The 21,926-nt window shown below is 38.2% G+C and overlaps 1 protein-coding gene across 7 annotated transcripts in view; it reads right to left on the reverse strand.

Moving 5' to 3' along the window:
• The window catches only part of LOC101861240 (synaptotagmin-like protein 5), a 99,754-nt gene that overhangs the window by 19,407 nt on the left and 58,421 nt on the right, over window positions 1-21,926 (reverse strand). For 5 of the 7 annotated variants that reach the window (XM_005109738.3, XM_035972715.1, XM_035972713.1 and 2 more), the window contains one exon: window positions 9,305-10,717. The exons of the other annotated variants lie outside the window; for them this stretch is intronic. In XM_005109738.3, coding sequence (XP_005109795.1) covers window positions 9,305-10,717 — 1,413 coding nt within the window. The remainder of the gene's footprint in view (window positions 1-9,304; window positions 10,718-21,926) is intronic. 7 annotated transcript variants of the gene reach the window in all.

Genomic DNA, 21,926 nt, shown 5'->3' on the forward strand with positions numbered 1-21,926 from the left:
ATGAAGTAGAAATAAAGCACACCACAAATACATGGGCAGGGGGTAGGGGTGAGATGGGCAAAAGCATTGGAGAATCCCAATTTTAAAAAACGAAAACAGAAAAAGCTTATACAGAACCACTTCATTACGTAGGTTTGAACATATATGAGGAGGATGGAATAACACCAATATCATCCACATAAGAAAATGTCACACTTCTATGTATCATTGGCAGAGTAAAACAGAAATGTTGACTTAAAAAAAAAATTTTCATTGAGGAACTGGGTCATACTTCAATACAACAGAATAGATGCTGGTTGGTGATCTGACATTTGCATGGTAATACGCGTGTATCTTCAAAATCAAATTGTAAAGAAAGTGGCATTTACTTCACAGCATGAGAAGACAAGATCTAATCTAGCAGTCTTCTAATCCTTATCAATTTTCTTAATACAGAAGAGGTAATACTGTTATAGAGAGTTTATTTCTAGCTCTACGAGCAAACTGTTACAGCGGTTTACAGACTACAATATATGTAAATACACGCTTTAAACTTCTAAGAAATAGAATGTTCTAAAAGAAACAACTATAGTTAGCTTCATTAGCTCTGGCAAAAAAGATGGTACAAACACACAGCAAAAGGGCTGGGAATACAAAAAGCATCTGGCTCTAAGGCAGGTGAAGACTTATGGAACTGAGAGTGCTGTTGTATACCTTCTCGGGGGAAAGTGTTGCTCTTGGGAATGGCAGCATTAGATCTTGACATGAGACTAGTGACCGATTCTTTCCAATTCTGTTGTGGGACATCAGAGCTACTTCTACTTAACGCCTGATGTGACTCTGCTGAGCCAGCTAATTCACTATTCAGACTATACACAGAGTCAGCTGATGAGGCCTGAGGGCATTGACGACTTTGCAGTAGTTGTTGTGCCTTCACCGCTTGGACACAGGCAGAAATAGATTCTGCTGATGATGTGGAATTCCCTCTTGAATGAAGAGGGCTGCGTTGCTGTTGAAGTTTTTGTACCAACCCAAGCATCTTTTTATCACGATTCAGATCGACAGGCTGGAATAACTGTTCTGTAGAAGAAGACTCACTGAACTGCTTATCCACACTGTCATCATTCACACCACCTTCAACACTGTTCTCTTTTGTCCGGGCTTCTACTTCAGACTTCTTGTGCAGGGTCTGGTGCCAGTGGGGAATTAATTCATCTTGGGTTTGTATAGACTTTCTTCTCGTCTGAGAAATATTGGCATATGGAGATACGGCAGTCTCTGCTTCCTCGCTCTGCACCCTTTTTTTCATGCTGTTATAGCGTGTAGCTTGCTTACGAAACTCCTCTAAATGACTTTCGCCAGAAGTTCCTTTGTTTACAGTAGTTTTGTACTTAGGGTTGTCAGCAAAAGTGGAGTCAAGCTTTGTGTCTGAATTACTCAGTTTGGAATAAGTGGCCGGCAAGACATTGAGCTGGTCATAGAGAGTCTCTTGACTCTCAGAGGAGTGACCTGTAGTTACGTCAGACTTATGGGAGGAGGTGAGCTTAATCGGATGTATCTCATCACCTAAACAGAAAGAGGGGTAAACTAAACGTGAAGACGGAATCCATTACAGAAAGAGATAATAAAGTCAGACCGAGGGACAGAGTAACAGAGAGACAGGGGAAAAAAAGAGAAAATAAAAACACTAGTAAGTATACGGAGGAATGGAGAAAAAAATACAGAAGATAAAGAGAGCGTGCAGTATGAGTGTACAAGTCCCCATAAGTTGTATTTTTGGCATCTACATGTGAGTGTATGTGTGTTTGTCTGTGTGTGTGTGTGTGTGTGTGTGTGTGTGTGTGTGTGTGTGTGTATGTGGGTGTGTGTTATGGGTTTGTGGGTGTTTGTGTGTGTGTACATATCTTTTTAAGAATGAAATTGTGTTGTGTATGCTTATCTGCAAGATGCAAAAGATGAAGAGAGAAGGCAAGAGAGCTTACATGAAAACACTGTTTCTCTGTGTTCGTTTTCTGACAAAACAATAACACAATTGATGAAAAAAAAAAAAATTTCTTATCTTAACACTTTAGGCCCTCCTTGTCTCTTTTCTTGAGAGAGAAAATAGCTATAGTATTGTCGCTAACTGCTTAGTTCAGAATCCAAGAACTATTAAAGCATGATAATGTTGCAAGACAAGCTAAAGGAAATTGGATAAAGAATACAAAGAAACACGTTTGCGTACATAAAAGTAAGACAGGTCAAGAAAGAGGAAAATTTTGAAAGTAATAACAACAAAGGAACGAAAAAGGACAAAATGAAATTCAGGAACAGTCTAAAATTTGACCTGCCAGACATCTAACACAAATGTTTCAGGTAATATATCAAATTAATTCGGGACAAAATAACTATTTATTGGTCTTAGGCTTCCTCAGACAGATAATTAGAGACAGTAGAAGAAATGACTCCCCCTCTCTCTATTAGTCAATGGGTTTAGTACTAGGACCTGCATCAGTACTTTCTTACTCCATTTGATGAATAACATAGGGCCTATATCTGCTCCTTCAGCTTTTAGACGCTCCAAACACCCTTTCAAGTGCTTCAAGAATTTTGGAACAAGAAAATAAATTTTGGTATCAATATTAACAAAGAGAAAACATTGACAACTAGCAGGGAGTATGAATGGGAAAGGCCACATCAAAGATCCACTTATAGCCTCCCCCCCCCCCCCCCCCCAACCCCCCATCCTGCAAATCTGACTTAAATTGAACAAGGTGTGGAGAGTTTTCAAGACATTGAGTAACAGTGTTATGATGGTAAATTGATTTTAAAAAACATTGTCAGACTGAAATATGATTTAAAACAAAAGCAGAAAGACAACAGAATTCTGTTTTTGTGTTAAGCATTACATAAAGACTTGATGAATTGACGTTTTGCTCAACATAAAGTTCTCAAAAACAAAGAGAATATAGAAATGTAAAGACAGAAAAGCTTGAACAGGAGTTTTTGAAAAAAATAAGACAGGATATGATTCAATCACCTCAACCCATTTTTCAGATATGATGGGAAATTAAATCAAACAATAGCTTGAGCATTGTCAGAAGATGTTGGAAATTATCTGAGAAAGAAGATCAGAAACATTTTACAAAACAAAATGAAAGGAAACAAAGAGACCAGATTTTAGAGAACAACACTTCCACTAAAAAAAAGCACATGTTGCTTTAAATATTTTTCAACTTGAAGAAGAATGTATTTCATAACACAAGAGTTGCTTTTGATTTGCTATAAATTAGACTTTTACTGTAATTTCTCCAAAAGAGAAGAAAGAGAAAAAGAACTGAAAAGGTGCACAAGTTTGCAAACCAGGAGACAAGAAATGTAACAGGCTTCTAACAATGAACTTCTGTATTCTATAACAACATTTAAAAAATTTGACCTAATACAACACTACTAACAGCCATGTTACTTCGTCTATCAAGCTAACTTTAGACAATTACTAGCTGATAGATAACAAAAACATGACAGACCCTTTTACAAAAATGCTTCAAGTTTGTTGTGGCTCCGATTAAAAACTGACACAATAGTAAGAAATCTCAAACCTGTTTCTTTACAGGTGAGAGTTGTGGGCAGATACCACATTACAATGAGAGTAGAGAGCAGGGTTGGGACAGCAAATCTTGCAAATGCCACAGCTTTCATGACACGAGCTGACTTAAGCAAAACTTAGATTCACAATTAACACTGAACAAAACTTGAAGAGTCTTAGACAAAGCTGAAGTCCAGAAAAAGTGTGAGAATCCCCTTCTGAATATAGAGAAAAATGATCAAGTTAGGAGACTGTTAAGTCTATTTCTAGTAGTCATCCGTTAGTATTTGAGAAGGAGACACTGAAAGAGAGAGAGGAATGGGTGGATAGAGAGGACAAAAGTCTTCACCGGCTGACTTAACGCTGGCGGAGTCATCACTGCAGTCTGTGTCTGACCTGGTCGATGATGACTTAACGCGCCGGTACGTTACGGGAGGCGTGAACAGAAACTGTTTGATGGGTGGGGTCTGGAGGCATGGTGAATCACTTCTCCTAGGAGAGGATGTTGTAGGCTGCTGCCGTGAGCCTGAACCATGAGACGACAGAGCGACAGTAGCAGAGACTTTTCTTGTCGGATGATGCAAAGCCCACTCGTGAATGTCTGGCGAGTCCCACCTTGCCTCTTTATGGTTCTTCCCTCTTAAGGTACCCAGCGTAGCAGTAGGCTCAACCCTCAAAATCCCTACATACAAATGTACACAGATTTAAGAGGGGGGGCAGGATTGAACACAGAACATGTGTTTAGCTTGCAAAAATCTCATGCGTGCAAAAATGTATAAAACAGATTTTAAAAACATCTCTGAAGGAAGAGACATAAAAGGCACAACATGGAATAAGAAAAATGTAAAAGTTTTTTAAAAAATAGAAAACTTTAACCCAAAAGGAATGAAACTGTGAGATAAGAAAAATTCAAAGCTGCATAGCAAGGGCAACAAAGCATAACTTATTTACAACTTGAACATCAAAATTTTAACAACAAATTTGAAAATAAAAAATTAACTGAATACTCCAAACCAAAGAGATACACTGTCTACCAATTAACCTTTACTAAAAAAAAAAAGCTTAAAAGCTAGTACTCGGCTAAAATAAAAGCTCAGAAGTGTTATAAATGTTCCAACAATAAAAGTAACAAATAACATACAAAAATTGTCACCTTTTTTCAAACGGAAAGGGTCAAATTCTATATTTATTATAAAATATTTGATACAAGTGTCCCTTACAGAAAGTGATGTGTATATCATTTTCTTGGTGGACAATTTATAGTGCAGTCTCAACAGCAAAGCAGATGGTTTAAGATGATACACATAGAAGATACACGCAGGATATAAAGACTACATTTAAGTGACCAGCCGATGAAATAAACTAGTAGAAGGTTTTAAATACTGCATCCTCAAAATATCATGTAAAAATTGTACAAATGCAATTACATTTTTGTTCAAAAATTAAATCATTCAGCTTTCCACACCACATGTCATAGTACAGACAAGCATTTCCAAGACATATATCAATATTGTGTAAAAATTAAACTTGTTTTTAAGAAAAAACGAATTTGACATATGTTTCTTGAAAATGTACAATTTCCATTTAGCATACATATTTCCATTTTTTTTTCTCACAATTACAAACGCTAATCAAAACCATTAGACAAGACAATACGTTGAAAAGCTCACTTAGAAATAACACATATACATTCTTTTTTTAAAACTCCCTTCCATACTCGATGGAAAATTTACAGAATGGACACAAGGCACCCACGATTCGGCCTCTCCTCTTTTTCACAGTTTGCGACATTGCGCTGACCGTTTCCACTGGTTGTCTCTGATCCGAGATCACAGACTCCTGCCCTGACACGTACATGTTATTGATTTGAGCCTGGGAGACTCGATCCAATGGATAGCCCACAGACTGGTTCATCAAAGACATTCTGCTCTCTGTGGATATGAAGGGACCCAAGATCAGACACACTGCTTCCTTTATATATAACGTTTTGTGTTTTTCTTAATGACACTGGAAACTTTTTCCGATAAACAGTCTGCTTTAATTTCTGGAGACAATAAACTGCCATATCAGAGGTATCAGCTCAAGGATTGAAGCTTTCCCAAATTTTGAAAACCAAATTTACATGGAAAAATTTTAATCCAGCCAAAAGAATACTCAGCCATAAAAATGTCTACCTACTCCCATAAAAAAAAGTTAAGTAAACTAGCAATTTTTAATTTGGAATGACACAACATTGATTTACACGAAAGCCAGTTCCCTAGCGAGGGTAAAATTTGCAAAGCTGACCCAATCTCATAGAGTCCAGCACAGCCAACCATCCCTGACAGTTTCAACAGAGCATTGGATCATGCGGTGCTGGAGGTTTTAGGCCAATAGTGGCTCCAAAGTATAACTATCCAAACCAAAGGGTTTCAACAATATGGCCAACAATCAATCATGAGAAGACTAAAATTATGTATTAGTTTCTTGGCTGACATAAACTTATAATACTTTTCACAAACTGCATTTGCCTTTAACTCAAATAAATTAGATATTATAACACATTCAAGTTTTCCTAAATTCTTTCTATTTATTTGAAACTATACAGTCATAGCAATCAATGATAATGATATGGAAATTTCCTTCTCCATTTTTTTTTTACTCATTGAAAAATGAATCTAAAAGAAAAATGAATCTAAAAGAAAAATGAATCTAAAAGAAAAAGAAAAATATAGCTCAACAATCATCACATACAAAAAAAAAATTCACAATTGGACAGAATTCTATAGAGACACTCTTTGAAGCTGGGTAACATGGCATAAATATATTTCCTTATTGCAATGACTATACCACTTTCTTTAGAATAATGATTAGGTGTTTTGCCATCCAACACAGGAGAGCTGAAGTCTATTCCTGAGTGGGGAGAATATTGATCGAGTATCTCCATCTTTCTGCTGAGACACTGCATCCTTCTCAGCAGGCTCGAGACAGCCTGTCTGCTAATTGATCTAACTAGTGTTGATGAGGGTGTAAAACGTCTACAATTACAATTTATGCTTGGTGGCTTTGTTAAGTGATAGCAAATTAGCTTTTCCTATCTATCAAGTCTTTTCTATTAAACGTGTCTATATCAATGTTATTTCAGAATGAATCTACTTTAATTTGAGACATTCCAATTGAGTTTGTAAGTGAATTATCTTTGCTCCATTAAGATTTTAATAGGTTAATGTGTGCTTTAAAATTCAAAAGTCTTTGAAGTGGAGTGTTAAATTATTTTACTGATTCTAGTCCATAATATGATCATAATATGATCAGCTGCAAGGGAATCAGACAGACCACTGAACACAATCAAATTAAATAATCTGGAAACTGTATAAAAACAAATTTTAACCTCTTAAAGTAGAACAAAATGCCTAGTTTGACTCAAACTACCTGTCCTTAGTTGTCTTCTTAATAGTTATCAAATATACTATAACCAAATAATTCAAAATAAGAGGCAAACAGCATTTACTGTGTTTTATTATACTTATTTCTTCAAGTGCTTGAGGAACTAAAAACAATATTGTAACATGGTAAAACAAACTGCCTGAGGCCACTCTCCTCTTCTCTTCTTCCCATATCTTGAAATCTAGCCTCTGAACATGCCACTTATAGGATAATATACGTTTTCATCCTCAAAACAAAATAGGTTCTGAGATGGTTGAGGGAAGAGGGTTGATGGGGGATGGGGGAAGAGAAGTTTCACCAGGAACACAGAAGCCCTACATTTTCTTAAATTTCTAAATGAAGGTTCCAGCATGGTTCATTTTGCTGTTTCTTATTGGTGCATTTCGTGCCTTAACTAAACAATTATACTTTCACACTGAAAGAGTTAATCATTCTGACCTATATCTTATAAACATCACCTGCAGATGGACCAAATTCCACTGTGATCAAGAAAGAAAATATTATTACATCCACCAGAGTCAAACTGACATTAATTCATAAAAATTTGGCTGCAAAGACCATGGTGATAACACAAAGCCTACAGAATAATAACATGCTGAACAGACAGGCACTTAATTTCTCTCTATAAACATCCATCATTTCACCTACCATCCTCCAGAGCAGCTTGCTGATGCTGTGGTAGAGGCACCTGTTGTCCATACCCCGCCAATCCTTGAGACACAGAGGCGCGCTGCTGCAACGGCAGCTGCTGTTGGTCGTACAAGCTAGCTGCATCTGATAAGCCCCCTTGCACATCCATTTGCTGGTTATACATACTGGAGGAAGTACCGTCTGGACGCAGATTGGACATCAGGAAGTCAAATGCACCTGGTCCTCCCTGTGATGTTGCACGGTGCTTCTTCGTGTCGGAGGGAGTACGGGGCCGAAAAGTAGATTGGGTCTGACTTGGCAGTTTCTTCTTCATTTTTCTCTTTTTAGCTTGGAGAAAAGGACTCGGTGAGAAACATGGGTCAAACACCAAAAGGAAAGTTCAAATTTCAAAATTTGGTTTAGTAAAGAATTTCATGCCCCTTTCATCACTGGTAGAGGCAAGACCTCAATTGCAAGGCAAATTAGTGATAGGAGCAAGTCAAGTGGTTGGACAGCATTGAAAACTCTCCCATACAACCATAAAGACCATGAATGCCCCCTTGGAGATTTAAGCAAGAGACATCCTTTCAAAAATTCATAATGATACAAACTGAGCTGAGGAGCAGACCAGATGAGGGCTAGAAATCCATGCTCATGCTAATTGCACGTACAGTTGAAAAATACAAATAAGTAAGGGTAAGTCATGAGAAACAACACATTTCAATAGAGGAAAATATACTACTTTGAAAAAAGACTGTATATTATTGCAGTCTGTGTACAAAGGCAAAACAAATACTTTTCCTCAAACTTAAGAAATATCAACAGTTACAAGTTTATGAAAATGATACAAGTTATGACACCATAACAAAATAACAGATAGTAGTAGTATGAGTATGCACTGTTAAGGTACAACAGCGGTCTCTGTGCTGTATTCCTCTCCATTTTACGCCTAATGATGATTGCATAAGCGGTTAATTAGGCCAATGGTAGACTGAAAATGGCGATTTCTGCAAGACAAATGCAAGACAAGGCAATGACAAATGTTCTGAAAACCTATAAACAGTCGGGTTTTTTTCATAATAAATGCATGAAAATTAAAGGACAGAAGGGTAAATCTGAATAACAAAAGTATTCACAACTATAAATGAAAAGTAAAGTATTCATAAACCGGAGCAAATATTATAACCTTTTTTTTAAATTCCAGAAAAAGCACAAACTATAAACAACACAGGACATATACAGAACAGTAAACAGTAAAACAAGCATATATCACAGTTTGAAGGAAAAAAAAAAAGAATTGCTCATAACACAATTTTACATGATTTGACTCAGTCTGATAACTGAATTAGAACTCAAGTAAAAATTACAATGCTGAGGAACTTGAACAAAAAGAATTATGACAAACTCAGACATTCATTACAGGAAAGAAATTACACTTATCAAAATGGCAATGAATAAGATTACTGTTATCGATGAGCAGGCAACTTTGTAATGACCATTACAAAAAAAAACAAGGACAAGACAACAAACATAAGTAGGTAGTAAATAAAACTAACAGGTTACTTCAGCAAGCAAAAAACAATCAGTCTGTGAGAGAAAACGAAAATGACCAATAAAAAACTATCAAAGAACCAACATGAATGAACAACAAAGCAAACAAAATAAATAGGTAACTTTAACTGTTTGCTCAAAAAGTGTACAGACCATGGCTCCCAGGCTGTCTCTGAGGAGTTTTCTCTCTCCTTGCAGCCGGCTGAAAATTGTAATTCATATCTGAAGGCAACAGTGTTAGCAAACTGCTAACAGTTGATGTATTGATGGCCTTCTGTTCCCGAGAAGCCATTATCTGGTTTTTCCCCTGGTATTTTTCAGAGCTCAGGGGAGTATCAGCTCCTCTGCTGTGATGTCTCTCATCAAAATCTCCACTGGCCTTGAGGGAAGATGACTTTAGACAAGGTTTTCCCTCAAACACATGATCCCTCATTTGAACTGATTTATAATCCAACTCACGTTCACGTTCACCAGGTGACCTTGAAATATCTTTTATGTTGCACGGTTTATTCATATCTACATTTCTAGTGAGAGAATCATGTTCTCGGCAGCTTAACTTCCTTGATCGGCTCCTGTTGGTGTGACAATCAGTGTCTTCAGCAGTCAATTTTTTGGGAGGAGCAGCCTCCTTTTGTTTTTTGTCTTGCAGCCACATTTGTTTGTATGCATCATCAGCACCATCAGACCCGTTGCAAATCGGCATTGTATCTTCCTTGCAAATGCTCACAAGAGAAGAAGGTAATAATACATTTTCTCCTGTTACTCTAGATTTGGAGTCAGCACAATGGTTGACTGGAAGTTGCAGAGCCTTTGAGCATTTTGAGCGACTGAACACCTTTTGTTGTTGCTTTTTGACAAAAGACAGCTTTTCTCCAGCACCACAAAACAGTGATGGCAACTGGTTCACGTGGTGATCTCCTTCTCCCTCACATCTGAAGTGATTGGTCTTTTCAAGGGCTGCAACAGTAGGTACGGAGCTGTAATCTAAAGCATGTGCTCGTGCCACATAATTTTGGTCATCACTATCCGATCGATCTCTATGCCGGTGCTTGGCTTTTCGTCTCCGATGGCCAGACCTTCCTCTCAGTCGCCCTGAACTGTGAACCTCCTTGTCTGGGTGGGAGCCATTGGCCTCTTCAAAATACTCATTTTTGTTCTCATTGTCATCTTTGTGAGAGGCATTTTTGTCCTTTCTTTTCTTTCCTTTACCCTTTTCACCTTTCTCTTTTTTCTTCCCATCCTTTTTTTTTTCCTTTACGCCTTGAACTTTTTTCTTTCTCTTCTTTTTCTTCTTCTTCTTTTTCTTCTTTTTCTTTTTATCATCCTTGCTTTTGCCTGCTGTCTTCTTCGAGCTCTTCTTCTTCTCCTTGCCATCTTTCTTGTCTTTATCCTCCTTGTCCTCCCCGCCTGCCAAATCTTCCTGAGCAACAGGTGTCATACTACCATGGTTCTCTATTTCTATCTTAGTAAGGAGAGATTTCCATGGGGATGGCGTGGATTTCTCTGGTTTCTTCTCTTCTTGATCATTTCTGTTCTTTCGGCTGGAGTGCAGGCCCGCGTAATACTCTGAAACAAGTACCGCAGCACCAATTAATATCATGGTAATCAAACGGCTCAGTCAAGACACAGACTTCTGGATACCACTGGCACTGCTGTTTTTTCAAGTGCAATAGCACCACAAGTAAGCTTTTTATACATATACTGCATTCAGATACACATGTAAAAAACTGTCTACAATAAAATACTCTAAAACGAAACGTTTAAGCACATGGATGTACCAGCTTTTTTGGTGTAGTGATTATATGCTTTTCTACAGCATGCGGAAGATGAAAGTTCTATTCTCAAAAGGGGAGGTTTTTAGCGGGTATCTCCATCTGTCAGCTGGAACATTGTATCCTTCAAAGCCATGATTGGTCCTGACAGGCAGGGTCAAATCAGTCCGCATCCTTAATAATAATAATAATAATAATAATAATAATAATAATAATAATAGTAATAATAATAATGATAATAATAATAATAGGAATTGATATAGTGTCTAATCCCTAGTAGGCTCTTAGCTCTGTACAACACAGAATCATGACTCAACTGACCAATCAAAAGACAAAAATGAACATTGTGAGACACACACACACACACCACACACAAACGCAACGCAACGCACACACACACATACACACAACGCACGCACACACACACACACACACACACACACACACACACACACACAAACACACACATACACACATACCTTCCTTATCCTCTCCCCCCCCCCCCCCGACAAACACACACAAAACTTCCAGACCCACACACATTCTCACAAACAAAATTAACTGGCAGAGGATAATGTTGAACAAATGTGTCATTGAGCTTTTCTTAAACTCTCTTTCTGATGTTATGATTCGCATTTCTTTTCGGGGGGGGGATTCCACATTTTTGGGGCCTAGGAAGAAAAAGCTCTCCCACTCAACTTGTAAGAAAACTATGGGCTCTCTGGTGAGAATCTGATCTGCCAATCTCAAAGGTCTTGATAGTACATAGTATGACTCAATAAAAAAATTTTCTGAAAATTTTTTGGAAGAAATGTTGGTGCTTTTTGTTCATGCACTAATGACATAAAAGTGCAATTTTAACTGGTAGTCAAGGTAACTTTATTAATTAAGGTGTGAGGTGTTCTTCTGTTGGTTCTTCTTCACATCAATCAAGCAGCTCTATTTCGAGATCGTTGTTTATCATTTGCAAACTTAAATAGGCAAGAAGAGAATTACAAGAGTCAAGTCTAGATGAAAGAAATGCTGAGATGAGAATCTGGAGGGAATATTGACTCAAAAGTGCTGAATCTTAACCTATTCTCATCAATTCACAGTACATTAATTATTTGCATTGGAGACTAGTTTGAGGTTTCATTACAAATTTATGGTCAAAGTAAATACCTAGGTTTTTTTTGCCTTCTCATTGAAAATAACATTTCTAGAACCTCGGCTATCCTTATGTTAAATGATGTAAATTACATCCAAGTGGGCGCGACACATATATACACTTACATTTTTTAACATAAATTCCACAATTACAAGGTAAGGTCAAGAGGACCCACTTGCATCAGTTGAGAGAGCTCATGCTACAGCTACACACACATACACAAAATTAACTGCTAGAAAGACCCCCTGAAACTCACAATGAAATGGTGGGATCATACAGATTACAAATAATAAACCTAAAACCTCATTCCACATAACCTTCCATCACAAAACAACAAATAAATAAAAGTAACAATCATCTTGTCTTAGAGTTCACAAAAAAGAACTAGTAGTATTTTTATATCACCCACTAGGAATCTGAGACAGTGCATATGTTTAATTTTCAAAAAGTGAATTTTTTTTAAAATAATATCAATCAAGCTGAGCAAAACTTTACAATGCATTCTAATATACATAGTACAGATAAGAAGTCCTCAGAAGAGGATTAAAGAACAGTGTCACAAGAAATTTTACCCCAAAAAAAATGAAAATACATTGATACCAAGCACAAGAAGCTATTCATATATTATTAAATCCAGTTACATGACACTTTCTGGTTTAAAATGAGTCATTTCACCAACATGACTTAATCACATGCTCGGAACACATACAAGCAATTATTCTAAAGGTCCAACAAATAAGTACATTAATAACAGAAAGGCATTTTTCTTAACGTAAAGATATATAGATGGGTAAACCCATAATACACGATCAGCAAAAAAACCAAAAACAAGCATACTGAAACATTGTCAAATCTGTACATGAGTACACATTGCATCACAAGGCTGTACATACCAAAAAAACCCAGCACAGCACAACTAAAACACGACAAATTAATACGTACTACTGCTTCAGGCACACAAAACCATTAGTGTTGTACAAAAAGCTTTAGGCAACTCCACACATAATCTAGGCTGCCACATTTCAACTAGGAACAGATCAGGATACTAGAAACATTTCAAAAATGTACATTCTGTGTATAATATATATTTATTTATATTATTATATATTCAGTGTCCATTAGGAATAGCTATAAGATCATGGTGAAAAAGTAATATGATCATTAACATAATTGGAAATATGTTTGTCGTTTCTTTACATCATAATACTTTCCTCAAACTGTGCAAGGCTGAATGTCTTAATTTTTGTACAAAACCTAATATTGAAAGTGTTGTTGATTACTTCATTAATTCGACAATGATATGCAAAAATAGACTGAACCGAAGCAACAACAAAAAAAGTATAACGGGGAGGATTTTAAGTGGCACCTTTAAGGTTTTTTCTGTGGGAATGAGGTGTGTATGACTGACCCAACACACACACACACACACACACACACACACACACACACACACACACACACACACACACACACACACACACACATACACACACATGGGCATGCACATATGCACACATGCACATACGCACACGCACACAAAAAACAAATATACAGTAATTAAAGTGCAAAAAAATGAAGAATGAGTATTTGTGCGTCAACGCCCTAAGGACTGTGTATGTCCACCGGAGACAGACAGACAGACAGACAGACAGACAGACAGACAGACAGACAGACAGACAGACAGGCAGACGGACAGACGGACAGACGGACAGACGGATGGACAGATGGACAGGCAGACAAAATATGGAGAGATGGAAACACAGACGGACAAACAGACAGAGTGATTGTCACTGCTCATTTGACTTATCATGTGCTTCAAAATAGACGGACATGTAAAACAAAAGCTACAGCTTTTTAAAAGAAAGTAAAAACACCAAAAAAAAGACTTCCTAAAAAGGGTAACAAATATGGACATAATATAATAACTAATTCAAGTTCTAAAAAGTTAACCCTTTTTTTTTTATTCTTGAAGTTTGGGGGATTTTTTTTTTGTAGGGGTGGTAGGTGGGTTGGGGTGATTGGTTTGTTAAAAAAAAATAGGTACCCTAAAAAAGCAAAACAGGTCACACAAAGCAAAAATGTTAGCCCAAGAAATCCCTCAATAGTAAACAGAAGAAAAGAAACAATAGCCTCGCTGACAGGTCATTCTTATCCAATGCACACTAATAGAGCGGAAAAGAAATGTAATAAAAACCAAAGGGAAGTATTAATTGATATTTGTCACCTGAAAACTAGAGTGATTATGTCCATACTCCTTATTTTGGAGTACAAAAAATGGATTTCACGACAAAGTTTAAACAGGAAAGTGTAGGACAGAGACACGTTCAGAACTGCAATTTGTGGAAAAACTGCTTAGAGGACAAGATGGCATGTCCCCTCAATGGCTCAATAGTACTACTTTTGATATTTTAGCTAAAATGAACATAGTTACTTCTGGCTTTCAGCTGACAGAATAATACCTGGAATCTTAAAATCACTAGTTACCTACAGCTCCTGCTTTACCTTTCTCCTTTTTTGTTACTGTTAGACAATACACATTTTATATTATACACCTAAAATTTGAACACACATGGCTGTACATTGCAGACATACAATTTCATTTCTCTCACTAAAAGCTTGCTACATGAAAAGGATAACTCCATGGCAGAAAACTATTCTACAGCAAAAAACCTTAGATAGTAATCATCATAAAACTTTGTTTGCTTGATTGAGTAGAGAAAAGCTTTGTTTGTTTGCTCAAAGAGATGCACATCGACGCGATAATGGTCATTTAATATTGGGGGAAAAGTAAGACACTTTGATTGTTACAAAACTAGCTGGAAAAACACGACAACACTGAATCTTAGCTGAGAACCTTTTTCATTTCTTTTCAATGATCACCAGCTTTTCTTGATTCAGCGATTTTTAAAGGGGTTTATTAATATAGCAAAGAAACTGTTCTAACAGATTAAACAAAAAGTCAAATTTTGATAAAATATCCAGCCAAAAGAACTTGCTTACAATGTTATGCTCTGTAGAGAAACATCAACAAACATACACCCTTTGCCTCAAAAGAGTTCATATTACTCAGAAAAATAACTGCATACCACAGGCAGTATGATTTGTACAAATCATAAATTATCAGTGAACTGAATATGTACAAATGTGTACTTTAGGGATGTCATTTAAATTTTTTCAAGATTTTCACAGATTAAGAGATTGCACCTTCAAAAGGCATGTAGCCATTGTGTCTGTCTAAATGAAAGACAAGAACTCTGATAGTCTAAATAAATATCATACAAATTCGTTTTGCCCACAATCATACAATTAAATCTGTTCAGGAAGTGGCCTCCACCTATCAGGATCATTTACACTGGAGGTGTGGGATGAAACATCCCTAAGGAACTCGCGGCTTTTGTCAACAAGACAAAGAGCCTAAACAAACTACACAAAGGCTGATGTCAGAACTGTTATTAAAGGAACAAAACTTTACAGGAGAAATAGACAAAGCCTCAGAGTCAGCCAGCTAGACAACACGACTGACAACTGGACAGTGGACCATTTTTAGCCACAAGATTCAAGATGGGCTAAGAAATCTCTTGCATGGCCTGTCAACCCCATGTTTTGAATATCTATTACAGCATTTCTAACACTCTAGGAATAAAACGTATAACCCCTACTTAGTATAAAGTGTCACAAAAAGTACAAGAACCCTCTATTTCCACAACGAAATTATGAAACCCGAAGACATTGAAGTACAACTTAGAAATATTATGGACAGTCTAATGCTCTTTTGAAATGATACCATAGATCTACATACAAAAAGGTGAGCGTTTCTTGGTACGCTAATTTGTAAATGGGCGTCGCCCCCAATGACATAATATAGATCACTTTAAAGGTGAACTCCTTCAACTATGTCTTTCAGGGCCAATCCAGGCAGAGAAAGACAAAGGCATCCCAGCAGAAAGACGAGGACAAAATAGACTTCCCTTTATATGAGATATTGGGAAAATATCAGGTTCCATTCTTTCTGCAACATAGTACAATTTTTAAAAGATAAACTCTTTCCGCCGCCACAAGCACCAGCACCAAAAGTGATGATCACTACCTGCAGGGTCCCCACTCAACTCGGACTCACGGGAGCTCTGCGACTCCGAGTCAGAATCCCGGCACATCGCTGGTCGTTGGGTGTAGCTCACCTCCTCTGCCTCATCAAAGCCAGGCTCTAGCTGCCCTGAGACGCCATGCAGCAGGTTAGAAACTACCTATACACGCGTACAAACACACGCACGCACGTCCACACACACATACACCAACACACACATGCACGCACGAACACACACATACACACACACACACACACACAAACACACGTGCACACACACATACACACACACAAACACACATGCACACACACACACACACACATGCACACACACACACACACACACACACACACACAGTGGCGCGCATGCACATCATGTTATGTCATCTTGATAAAAGAAGAGTGGTCGAAATCAAACTAACCCCGCTCTTCTTTTGTTTAATTCAACCTTGTGGTGTCAAAAAAGAAAAGTCACTGAAACATTATGCATACGAATAAAAAAAATTAAACACAATCACTTTTGCCTCACAGATGAGATCAAAATAAAATCAAGTTTGTCCCTCTCTTTCAAAAAAAAAGCGGAACTTGGCACATGTATATGTGACAACATATGACTCATTATAGGCTTGCTTCTGATCTAAGCAGACTGACCCACAGCTTAACACTCCCAAGAAATTATATAATTTAGCATATAAAGTGGTTTTCGTTGATACCAAAAGCCACAAACTTCATACACACAAAATATCAGTTTATTGAGCATATTAGTATAAAAAGCATATTAGTCCATGTGAGCTTGTAGACATAGTAAGTCTGTATGACAACGGATATTTTGAATGAATCTGGCTTGGACAAAGGAAAAAATGAAGTAGAAGGGGCATACCCCATCAGAGAGCCCCATATCCTCATGCAAACCACCACGGTAAGTATAAGAAAGATATGGCTGCACCGGGGAAGTGTGACTTTGACGTCATCGTTATCGGCAAATAGCGACTTTGGACAACCAGGGAATAGCAACAAGTATTTCACTTTAGTTCTTTGTTTCCGGTAAACTTAAGTGCAATCGTTTACAAATATCGAGTACAGCTAGATGGGATACGTTACAGTCCACCTATATTTTCCAATACCTAAAGCTCTTCATTGTGCATATGAATTTTAAAATTTGAGAGAACTCAACCGCTCACGCACCAGATTGGAAACTTATGTGTCGAGAAAAGGCAAACAGGGACTTCTTATCGGCGGATACCGATACAGAAAAGGTAGAGACACACTGTCTACTTGGACATGGTGTTATACATACAAGCTTGATGCCGGTCGTCGTCGTGTCGCTCCAGCAGTGGCGTACTAGTCTAGATACCCACAGAGCACAATCACTGTGAAATGTGGAACCAACACGCTAAAGGCCATCGAGGACTTGAACAAATGACCAGGAAAGATAAATATAATGCTCCAAAGCTGTAAAACATCAGTCGCTCACAGAAACTAACGATAAGTTTCTGAGGAATTCCGTTTATGCTCCAGGACTTCAAAAAAGACCTCTTTAAAGAGCCCTCAAGAAACCATTGACACACTGAATCAGTTCAAGATGTCCAACTTCAGCCTGACCATCAACCCTGCTACCATCCATTTTCTCGACTCCGAGGAAGCCCTCGGCAGATATGGAATTTCGGCCTTGCGTTTCTATAATAGGATGCCAGTCGTATCCCCACCACTCATGGAACAGGAAGATTCAGTTTGTAACCGTGTCCGCAGTACGAGGACATTGACTCGGAATATGGAATATGGCTTAAGCTCTTTTTTTTTTTTTTTTGATACACCGGCGACTGCTTTGCATTGTCTATTTTGTCATGAGCGCTGGATGCGGAAAAGAGTCGTGCATGCGCAGATTAATAAGTTTTTTTTTAAATCACATCGCTGATGATGCCCATTTCCATCACCAACGTGGCGCACTCGACACAAAGGACGGTGCGTCATGAGAGAGCCATGGCCATTATGGGGCCTTGATCAACATCCAAACATATTTGAACTTTTGGAGAACTGGACCTGGAGCAAAAAATGCCAAAGCTGAAATCGAGGACGCCAATAAAAAAAAAATAATAAAAGACCAAGCCACCTCGTCGATATATCCAAAGGAGCAAGACAGATAGAACCCGCACACTGCATATAATCATAAAAATTTGACACAAGAAGAATTGTAAAGCAAAATTTGTTTTTATATGCAACAATCGCAGTTCCAAATGAGAAAATGTTGAATTTATTTCAATTCATCACTTTAACTTAATCTGTAAGCTACAAAAACACGACAAACATTGTGTGTCGATACTATGACCAATACTATCGAGACGACGTATTCGCTTTGTATAGTCACTCTTCCCCAGACAGATTTCTTTTGTAATATTAACAATGGCGAAAATTCGGTCGAACATGCCTAGTCCTCAAAACGATATTAACATTTCTTTTTAATAAGTCATGTACAGTCCTCACATGTCAGATTGCCCAATGGATATTTTTAACTTTTAAAAAGCCGTACACATTTTATAATACTCCTCACCATCGTTTCAGTGGCAATAGGCCTAGTATCCGACCACCCCCTCCTACAACCCCAACACAAAAACATCCCTGGCTCAGTCGTAAGGCAGTGAAAGGGTTAAGTCCTCCAGTATCAATCAGCCGATGCACAGATGTCTACCCCCCCCCCCCCCTGTATTAAACACGGAAAACGTGTATAGTAAGCTGCCTGAACCAAATCAATACACCTGTCAATAAAGCAATTATTTTTGTCATTGTACTTGTGTGCCCTGAGCGTAAGAACTAGTAGCAGTTCAATAACGTAGACGTAGGATACACGGAAGATAAAGAACAGGTGAATGTTTGTTGCGATTTAGGATAACGTAACATGCTTTAGATATCTGGATACGTGGAAACTTCCTAGTTCTATACATGTCGGATTTGGGATTTTAAAAAATATTCAAACACGTGAAGTCGGTTATTCCGTTCGTGGATTCACTATTAAATTAATTCTGGCTGTTGTTGTACTGCTGGGTGGTCATTTATTGTGGGTTCTGCCATAACGGGTATATCTTGAAGAGATTGTAAATATTTTACACCCCCCATTGACACAAATTAAATCATCCACGAGGCCAGCTGCTCCGTGACTGCCTGCACGGACCAACATGGGCTGAGTGAGATACCCCATCCTAACGGAAAATGGCGAAACTCGATATAATACACGTCTCAACCCAGGAAGTGAACTCGCGTTTCATGCATGCAACAGCGTAGGACGCAACAAGTGCTCCACGTACGTCAGCATGGCCGCATTTCGCAGATTAAGATATCACAAACAGTGAAATAAAAAGAAAGGAGAAGACCGCCCACCAACCTCCAGCACAAATTCAGGAAAAGAAAACTTCTATTGTTTAAAAAAAAAACATTAATGTTTGTGAAGGTCTTTTCTAATATTTAGAAAATATAACCTAATCAGTTGTGGGGCATTAGGGGGGGAGAGAGAGAGAGAGAGAGAGAGAGAGAGAGAGAGAGAGAGAGAGAGAGAGAGAGAGAGAGAGAGAGAGAGAGAGAGAGAGAGAGAGAGGGGGGGGGGGGGGTTGATGATATGTACCCAACAATAAACTGGTCTCCGTTAAATTGCCTCGGTGAACACGTGTCACGTTCCCAGACACAATGACTCACATAAAAACTGAATGTAATAATAGTTTGGTTAAATACCAAGACATGCCTATGAAAGAATGTTCCCTTCTTCATACATTATGGTCGTTTCCTCACACTCACTACAAAATTATTAGTTCCTGGGTTTGCCTGAGTATGTGTGCTTGTCTCCAAGTTTATTTACAGTTATACGAACAACAAGGTTTTTAAAAATCTAAATTGACTGTTCTATCGAGAAGAGGATCTAACACCATCTTTCTGTTTGTTTGTTTGTTTTGTAAAGTGTTTTACGGCGCTCGCAACTGCATAAGGTCATATGAGCGCGCGGACACACCTAATATTTTCAGTCGGTAGGAAATTATCATCTTTCTGTTTTCACTTTCAGTTGAAACAAGTTAACTTGAATCTGATACCGGTGGTAAAAAGGACACTCATTTCTTCCTTCCCTTTGTTGTCGCGGGGAAATGCTACCAGGGGGCAAAGAATAACAGTGTGTGCGCCTCTGTGTGTGTGCGTGTGTGTGTGTGTGTGTGTGTGTGTGTGTGTGTGTGTGTGTGTGTGTATGCATGTATGTATGTGCCAATGTTTATGTGTGTACGTATATTATGTTTGTGTGTGTGTGTGTGTGGGTTGGTATGCTGGCACTTTGAGCTGCAACCGAATCTCTCTGATATTTCTTATAATCATGTTTTTTTCAGCGTGGAAGAATCACTCTCTCATAATAAATGAATGAGTCACAAAGCGAGACGTAAAACTGACTTGTCAGCCTTTTCTAATCTCCCCCGTCCGTTGCTCATGCAAGCCCGTAAATTTGATCATATCCTTGATTCCAGATAGGCGTGCGCAGCTGATCTCTTGTGTAAATACACACGAACCTGCTCTGGCAGCCACCTGACCAAGACAAACACCTATACAGACGACCACTTCCCACTTCCAGTATTGTGGTTTTGTCTATAACATCACAATGACACTGACCGAGACGTCCACTTACATAAGATGAACTTAAGATGAACTTGAGATGACCACTTTTCTCACCGGCAATTGGTGGTGGTCGACAAGTTCAATTATTCATGTATTTTATATATAATATCTTTCAAAACAAACTCATGAGCTTGCTGAACGTTATACGATTCACCGGGTGGTTGAAGGCTACAACTGGTAACCCGTACTGCTTGTTCATCGGTATCTCTATTCTGTTTTGCTTTATCTCTATACTAAATGACCGTTGTCATGTTAACCATTAAATGGCACAGGGAACACATTAACTATTAATATGTCCGATCAGCTGTAGACCAAAGGCAATGTTGCTGCCCATTTCGAGTCATTGCACACGAATAAGAAACACATATTTGCATATTATATCGTTTTGTGTTGTTGTCTGCTTTTTAAAGTTTTAGATATTAAACAAAACCCACAGAATTGAAAACCTGTGTGAGTTACAGTGTTGTGCCTCTATTTTAATATGCCCCAAATCAGCGCGTCTCCAGGTGTTGTAGAATGACCAGAATGCGCGTCCTCAATGAGTTAGTTAAAGTTCTTTTGTTTACTCAAACTCTATGCACAATTGTCCTGACTGCAGTCTTGAGAACAGGCGCCATGATTTATCTGTACAATATCTGTTGGTGGAAGGTGATTGTTCAAGAAATACCATACTGCATTCGTCTTTTTCAAAGTGCGTGTTAGCTGTCTACCACATTTCTACCAATGTGTGCGCATTCCTTTGAATGTTGTATTGATTCTGAATAGGAGGTGTGACCGCGGAATTCCACATGTCAATTCTTTGAGTAAAGTTTTACAAAATATATAGACGGAATGTCATTGATGGTACCCCTTTCTTGTTGTTTATCACCGATGTCTTAAAAGAATCTGAGAGGCCTTGTGGGGCTTATGTGTCTCAGTTTGAAAGGAGTGCGTGTCTCGCTGTGGTGATGTTTTGTTATGATCGATTGATTACCTTGTGACAGATTGGAAACACAGCGACATGGTTAGTGGTCTAGATGGTTACTGGTGTAGAGGGGAGGGGACTGGGGGAATGTATGAATAAAAAGAGAAGAGAAGAGAAGAGAGAGAGAGAGAGAGAGAGAGAGAGAGAGAGAGAGAGAGAGAGAGAGA

This window comes from Aplysia californica, unplaced genomic scaffold (assembly GCF_000002075.1).
Source record: "Aplysia californica isolate F4 #8 unplaced genomic scaffold, AplCal3.0 scaffold00810, whole genome shotgun sequence".
NCBI classification, from domain to species: Eukaryota; Metazoa; Mollusca; class Gastropoda; order Aplysiida; family Aplysiidae; genus Aplysia; species Aplysia californica.